The 7862-nt window shown below is 41.0% G+C and overlaps 1 protein-coding gene across 1 annotated transcript in view; it reads left to right on the top strand.

The window, feature by feature from the left end:
- The first annotated feature begins 2872 nt into the window (after positions 1 to 2872).
- PCSK1 (proprotein convertase subtilisin/kexin type 1) overlaps positions 2873 to 7862 on the top strand; it is a 46270-nt gene continuing 41280 nt past the window's right edge. Inside the window, exons 1-2 of the mRNA XM_010831952.1 lie at positions 2873 to 3183; positions 6314 to 6418. Of these exons, the coding sequence (XP_010830254.1) occupies positions 3004 to 3183; positions 6314 to 6418 (285 nt within the window). The 5' untranslated portion in view covers positions 2873 to 3003. The remainder of the gene's footprint in view (positions 3184 to 6313; positions 6419 to 7862) is intronic.

Raw genomic sequence — 7862 nt, 5'->3', positions numbered from 1 at the left:
CCTCACTCTTTTCCTTATGCTTCTTGAAGAAAAAAAAAACTGAAAAATTACTCTGAAGGGCTGGCAATACTCTTTTTCCTGACCTGAATGGTTATATGGTGTTCACTTTGTGATAAATCATTGGGTACATGGTTTTATACACTCTAGTATATCTACTTTATTTCACTGTAACAAAAGGTTTGAAGTTTTTATTTTCTAATACTAAAGAGATATGGTGATCTACAGATCTCTGAACATATTTTACCTCCTGTTTATAATACCTCACTACCCTCCAAGAAAACCTAATAAATGATTAACTGTATCACTGTGCAGCTGGGAGCAGTCATGAAAGGCATGAGACTTGATAATTCATTATAGAAACAGTCCTTTGCAGTTTCTGAATTATCCTGTTTCCTGCATAAATTAATCAGATGAATCAAATGCTATTAAAACCAACTTAAGGGTGATAATTGGGACTTCTAATTTATGATATAAAATATGACAGTGATGGGCTTGGAGATTATTACTATGATCTTCATAGCAGGACAGGGTTAGCCCTTGATATGACAAATTTAAGATGACTCCTACATCTATATTTGCACCCTTAGCCTTGGCAAACATTCATCCTTTCTGCATCCCAGAAACTGTGGCAATTAAAGTCCATCAGATAAAATTCAGAGAATTTCAAAATAAATTACTATATATATATATATTTGGATGGGGATATTATGTTTCTACTGTGAGAATTTAGTTTGTACTTTTAAGTATATCAACTGAATGTTTATTCCAGGTGCGTTGGGTGCTCCGTTTAAGATAAATGATTCATTAATGAGACACTGGCCTCCTTAATCATTTACTTGAACTGCCAACTGATTTTCTTGAAGAATAATAAGGGCAAACATGTTCCTGCTCTAACCATTCCTACCATTATTAAACATTTGCAACAAATGTCTCCTGTTTTGCTAGCACACAGTTAACATCTGTCTACTGTAAGAATGAAATACCCTAGAGAGCTTGAGTCCACAACTCAGCTGAGATACGAAAAGACAGCTCACCTAGCCATCAATACTCACACATGTGAATTTACAGTGCCAACAGAAAAACTATCAATCTGAGTCCATTCTACAGCAGCTCATGTGAGAGTTACATTATTGTAATAGACTTAACTGCATCACATGGTTTATTAACATTGGCATTTGTTCTCATTAAGAAGCTTTATATTTAAAGAAATTATTGATCTCCTCCACATTTATGAAAACATGGAGGCAAATGAAAAATCCGTACTAGCCTTATCCTCCATCAAGCCTCCATTTCATTTGCTTTCTGTCAAGAGTTATCTCTTGCTTCCTTTCTCCACAAGCGCATATGCTTTCTCCCACTCTTAACCCTTTTCTCTTTTCTCTAGAATAGGCTGCGCCCCCCAGCGGTTGGGAGCTTTAAAAAGAAAAACAAGAAAGAAAAAACCTTTCTCGGGTGACTTTGAATCCCCTGCAATTTTATTTTGGGGCTGAGTGCATTGTGTTCCCGAGAATTCCAATGCAATTAGTCACGATTATGATCTAACCATACTTCTCCCTTGTGGTCAAGTTCCTGTTTTTCCTTTTTAAAGAGGGGGGTGGTACCAGTCAAAAGGAAATAGTTTGATTCTTGGGGGGACGGCGATTCTTGGAACTCAGAAGCGGAGCTCCCGCAGGCAACCCGTGCTGGTGGCGCTGTCCACTCCTTGGTGCTGAATGCAGAGAGACCCTGGCATTTACCACCAGGCTCAGCTTCTCAGGATCAGAAAAGGTTCATCCACAGTACACTGTACTCACTTCCCTTTTCTGGGATAGAGGACCATTTAGACATCTCCTTATTCTCTTTCCATAAGAAAACACTCTTCCACCAAAAGAAACTGCCTCTTACGGGAAAGTAATGGCACAGTTTCAGTTCAACACCAAAGTGAAAAGGTCTCCTGAAGGAAGAATGGAAATTTCAGAGTTAATGAAACCTACTCTTCCTCTCTCTGAATCAACACAATATTACTTGGGTACACTTCCTTGTTAATAAATAAAGGAAACTTTTAAAAAATTGTATGATAAAAATAAATAAAATTTTAAAATAATGTGATTAATCATTTTTTCTGATAAAGACTGTAAAGTGGGTGGTAGTGGGTGCTGCAATATCTGAGACAGAATTTTAGATATTGTTTTACTGAGGTTAAGAAACAGAGGAGAGAAGGATGTAAACTTGTTAACTAAGGTGGTTTGAATGGCTAAAAATATGTTCTTTAAAATGTTGCTTTAACATTGTCTTCCCAGAGGTGCTCATTCTCCTGGGCAAATCAGATCAGAAGCTTCCCTTCTGGTCTCTGCCTTCCCAGCCTCTGTCCCATTTGAAAGACTGAAAGGCCCTGTTCTTCATAGCAGGTGCTGATATCCACAGGGTCGTCATAAAAATCCTCCTCTCTCCCTCCCCCAACACAGGAGATAATTAAGCATAGATCAAGAAAATGGACAAAAGGACAAAAGGGAAGGAAAGTGTTCTGCGCTCCAGGTCTTTGATTCTTGGTAGTTATATTCAAATGGGGGGCACTTCTCAAAGAGAAGTGAAGGTGTTTCTCGCGGCTGCAAAATTTACAGTCAGAAAGGGAGCCGACTTAACCAATACCAGCAAATGTTTCTTCCTTTTCTTAATCCCTTGCTGCTTATTTTAGCAGCTTCTCCACCCCGCCGGGAATACCATCCAGATCTCAGTCCAGGTAGATCTGACGTCAAGAGATGGCTTTCGTAGATTTGACGTGTAAACACTCATTTCCATTCCTCCTCGGAAGGGCTGGGGCTCCACTCGGCAGGGAGACCAAAACGCTGCACTGAGCGCTCGCCACCGCCCAGCGTCTCCTGCGCGTCTCTTATCTCATCGCAGAGCAAGCCGGGGCGAAAGTGGTCCCGAGCCTCGCAGTGAAAGGGGTGATCGTTTCTGGCTTCTCTGGCTTGCGTCTCGCTCCCCTCCCTCCCCACTTGGGTGCGAACCGGTGTGAAAGCCATGGGGCGAAGAGCCTGGACTCTGCAGTGTACTGCTTTCTCTCTCTTTTGCGCTTGGTGTGCAATGAACAGTGTAAAAGCGAAGAGGCAGTTTGTGAATGAATGGGCGGCGGAGATCCCCGGGGGACCTGAGGCAGCCTCGGCGATAGCCCAGGAGCTAGGCTATGACCTTTTGGGTCAGGTAAGAGTTTGCACTTTCAAGAAACTTTCTGGGGCCCGAAGGGACTGGAGGGACTGGAGCGCCATCTCTCAAGTGGTAGTCCCAGATTGCACTCTCCTGAGCCCAGTGGCAAAGAGCAGGAGCTTTTCCGGCTCTCGCCCCTGGCGCGCTTGCAGAAGCCTTGCATTATTTATTGCTTGGGCTGGGCGCAGCCAGGCAGAACCCAGCCGCCGCAGCTGGGTAGAGCTTAGTCTTGGCTGTTGTCCTTCCTGGAACTGAAATCCGTTTCCTGCGCGGTTTGGAAGAAAAATCCCTCAACTGTCGTTCACGCAACTTGAGATGCATGCAGGCTCGTACCAACCAGCGCCAGGGCAGGGAGAGGCAGTGCGCTCTGTCCCCCTGGGTCTCAGCAGGTCTGCGTCAGGAGCCGGCTGTTTCCTTCTTTTCAATATGGCAGCATCAGATCCAAGTCCTGCTGCAAGGGGCCAAGTAGGCTTGGAGATGTTCGCTGCAGCCTTCTCAGATACGCCCACAGCTCATCTCTCTCTGGAGAGTGCCAGTGGCCTCGACTCACAACCTGGGGCTGGGGGTTTCGGAGTGGTAGATGAGGTGGGTGAGAGGCATGGGACCAACTCTCCAGCCCTCTACTGCAAGCACCGGACTCTCACTGGAAACTTGCAAAGTCCGAGCCTCATAACTTTGCCCGGTCAGTTCCCCTCAAGGGTCAGGCTGCTGAAGTGACGGTGGGGAAAGGATTTCTTTCTTGTTCCTCAGCCAAATGTGTTTTAGCTTCCCAGGGGTTTCCATTTGGGGAGATGCGGGGGGGTGGGGAAAAAACTGTTGCCTGCTCAAGTGAGGACTGGGTTAATAAATAGCTGGGGGGTATGGGCATTGAGCCATTGTGTAGGGGGCTGTGAGTTCTCATGGAAGCTTTCACTTCCCTTGGCTCAGAATCAAGCCCTTATTTCTTGCCTTGTAAGTTGTTCATTGAAATGAGGGAGAAGGGAGTTGTAAAACATTTTGGCGCGTTTTTTCTAGAGGTGGTGGTAGAGATGTAGTTGAAGTCAGGGATGAGTAATCCGTGTGGGCGTTGCGATTCCATAGATTCAAATCCTCTGGAGAATGTGCCTTTCCTTGCCAGAGGCTTCATGCTCCAACTTTATGAGCCAAACTGCCTGAAATGCCCAGCACGAAAGTCAATGCCCATATTGACTTCTCTTCTCTGTGTACCAGTAGCAGACCAATAGTTTTGCTTTTGCCAAGTCCTTATTCTGTGCTAGGCTCCACGTTGGGGGCTAAGGAATAATAGGAGGAAAAGAAACCTTCAGGAAACCAAGAGTCTAGAGACTGATTTAAAAATAAATGATTGCAATTGCAAGTAATTGGTATAGCAACAGAAACTGTTCCTGGAGTCTTGATTGAAAGACTGAAGATGGAAGGGAATTGGGAAGAGGGGAAAGAAGACAATCCAAGGAGGAAACATTTGCACAGGGTTTAAGAAGAGTCAAAGGTGGGAACACGATGAGATTGGGGAAGGCACCCAAGGCATAGAAAACGGCTTGTGGGAAACCGGGGAGATACAAAGAAAGTGACTTATTTAGAAGTCAGGAAACTGCAAGGAATTCTTGGAGTCTAAAAAGAGAGTGAGTAGTGGGTAGAACTGTACTGGTGGGTACTGTGGGCACCATGGACATCTTGTGTGTCCTATGAAGGGAAAAAAACCCTGGGAACTTAATCCTTTGGACTAAAGCTAAATAGTATTGGTAACTGTGTGGAAGGAGACTGGAGGAGAGAGCAAAAAATAACTCCCTCTTCCTTTTCTCACCTATTAGCCTCAGACATTCATCCAAACCTAGACCATTCATTGTGGGAACTGCTTTTTAAAATCACAAGTCCCAGTAAACAAATAAATAACAGTAAATCAGTACTGTTGGTAGGATCTTCAAGGAAAGGGTGGCATAGTAACAAGAAACTTTAGAAAAGAGTGGGAAAACCTACCTAGAGTTGCATACACATATTTCCAGTTAAATGACATTACTAATAAATGTTTTTAAAATAATAATTCCTTGTAAAAGACTGATGGTGCTTTCCTGGTTCTGTTTATTTCTTCCTTTGTTTACACTTAGATGTATCACCATCTTGAACTTCTTAAGGCCTCAAAATAAAGCTAGGATAGGTAGGAGGTGACAAAAGGCAAAACCAATTGATAGCAGAAACAGAGCTAAGCACTGGTGATCTTTTCTTAAGGCTACTATTCTCTCCCCCCAACTCCACGTAAAGCTTATAGCAGATTTACTCCCAGAGATTCAGGCTTGGACCAGGACCTAAGCATCTCTATGAAAAAAGTCTTTAGGTGATGAGAAACATCAATTTAAAGAAAGGAATTCTTATGAAATAACCCATTGTCAATTGCTTGTCTCAATTTTAAAAAAATGCAGGGCATCTACAGAATTTAGTAGGTTCAAATTAAGTACTATTTAGAATAAAGGGAAATTATCTTAAAAGAATAATGAACTTAGCTCTAAACTGGACCATTTGTATTGATACCAAATGTATTGATAGTCATCTAGAGAAATTTACACACTCTAAAGTGGAATACCTGTGCTAAATGTAGCATGCTGACTTCTTGCTCAAAGCTTTGAACTACTGGAAAGTCAAGTAGTCATTACTAGTAGCTTATAACAATCATCACTATGGATTCAATCACTGTATTTTATAACAACAAATTGTTCTAGCTGAGTGCAGCACTACACATATATAGTACCGAAGAGTTCTCCTGCTTTCTACACAGTATCGTTCTCTGACGGGATACATTTTGTAAAGTGAATATATTTTTTAGAAATGTCTATCTACATAACAGCACCTAGAAAAGAAAATGTGGTTTCTCTGAAATATAAAAGACAGAAGCATCATCAGCCCTTAAGAATGCTGTGACCCCAAATGATAATATTGGGAAGCTCATCTCACTGAACAGACTAAGAAGAAAGGGAAGGCTTCTAACAGTGTCTTCCTCATCAAGAAAAAGGTTACCTTCAAATACAAGAAATGGACTTAATAAAAATTGCCTGTTTGCAAGTTAGCTGGGTTTTAATCTGACCTATACACACTTATTTTGGAAAGAGGATTTTTATTTTAATTTTTCCTTTTATAGATTGGATCACTTGAAAATCACTACTTATTCAAACACAGAAACCATCCTCGGAGGTCTCGAAGGAGTGCCCTTCACATCACTAAGAGATTGTCTGATGATGATCGTGTAAGTATTGTGCATTTGTCTTCAAGCCAGTAACCTGACTTATCTGCTTTCTTTGTGCTTGCTAACAAGAACAAAAGTGAATATTATTCTTTTTCTTGTTTTCACAATTATTTATCTGTAGTGTTTCTTATCATTTCCATAGGGTTATAAATGCACATAATAATAACTGAATCTAATTGGTTGACTACAGTATATGTGTGTATATACATACACACACACACACACACACACATATGAACTATATAATATCAGTTCACAAATTCAGTCTAAGAGCATGAAAATGAATCCTGAGAATCAAGTGGCAGCACTAATGAACTGTTTGACAATACAATCAATGAACAGCCTTTTATTATATGGCTATCTATGTACCAAGCATTTTGATATTCAATGTGATGATGCCAAACAAATATAATGCAGAAACTCCATTCTTAATAACATTTCAGTGTTATCTGAAAATGCATTCTGCTGTTTCTATCTGATTTGGTTATATAGGGAACTAGTGTTTTTGAGAGAGTTTTAAATCCATGTCTTCAGGAGGCAAATGTTTCCATAAGTATTATATTATCTGACCCAGAGTATTTGATCTCCTTTTATTCTGGTTTGTATACATATTCAACGATAAGGTACCAGCAGGAAAAGTCTAGAATGAACACAGGTAAAGTGTGGGGCCAATTTCATGTATATCTAATGTACCTTTTGATTTTTTAAATTAATTTATTTATTTTAATTGGAGGCTAATTACAGTATTGTAGTGGGTTTTGCCATACATTGACATGAATCAGCCACGGGTGTACATGTGGTCCCCATCGTGAACCCCCTCCCACCTCCCTCCCCATCCCATCACTCAGGGTCTTTTTGAAGTCTGTTTTCAAGGTCATAAACATCAATAGAAATGCTGATATGAAATAAAAATTTGAAGTAAAATTTGAGAAAAATTTGCCTTTTCTCAAGAATATGCCATACTGATGAAAATTTATCCTGGGAAGCCTGATATCTGGATACATGATTTCTGTTGTCTAGGACATTCTCAAGAATTATGAAGGCTTTGTGAGAGATGAAACATACACGTTCAACTTCCCATAAAGAAAAGTACAAGTGACAGAACAGGGCTAAAATTGTTGAAAGTTCATGGAACTCACAACCACTGTAAAATAGTTTGCTACTTTGTTATGCACCTGATAGAATTTTTAAAAGAAGAGGGAAAAGAAGACAAATTATGAGAGTAGGAAATGACTGGGCCTGGGTTACCAGTGTTCCAACATGAAAGCAGCAACCTAACCCAGACCAAGAACGTTGTATCAGGACCATGGACGGCAACCCGCAGCTCATAAACAACCGTTGCTGGCTTTTACTCAAGTAAATGGCTTAGAAGTGACAGACCTAAGCAGAGGCCCTTAACATCATTTTAAAAGTTTTTTGTCCAATAAAATCTTCCTTTTACTGT

The sequence above is a fragment of the Bison bison genome, unplaced genomic scaffold (assembly GCF_000754665.1).
Source record: "Bison bison bison isolate TAMUID 2011002044 unplaced genomic scaffold, Bison_UMD1.0 scf7180017864533, whole genome shotgun sequence".
In the NCBI taxonomy this organism is placed as follows: Eukaryota; Metazoa; Chordata; class Mammalia; order Artiodactyla; family Bovidae; genus Bison; species Bison bison.
This window is presented reverse-complemented; position numbering and strand designations above follow the sequence as displayed.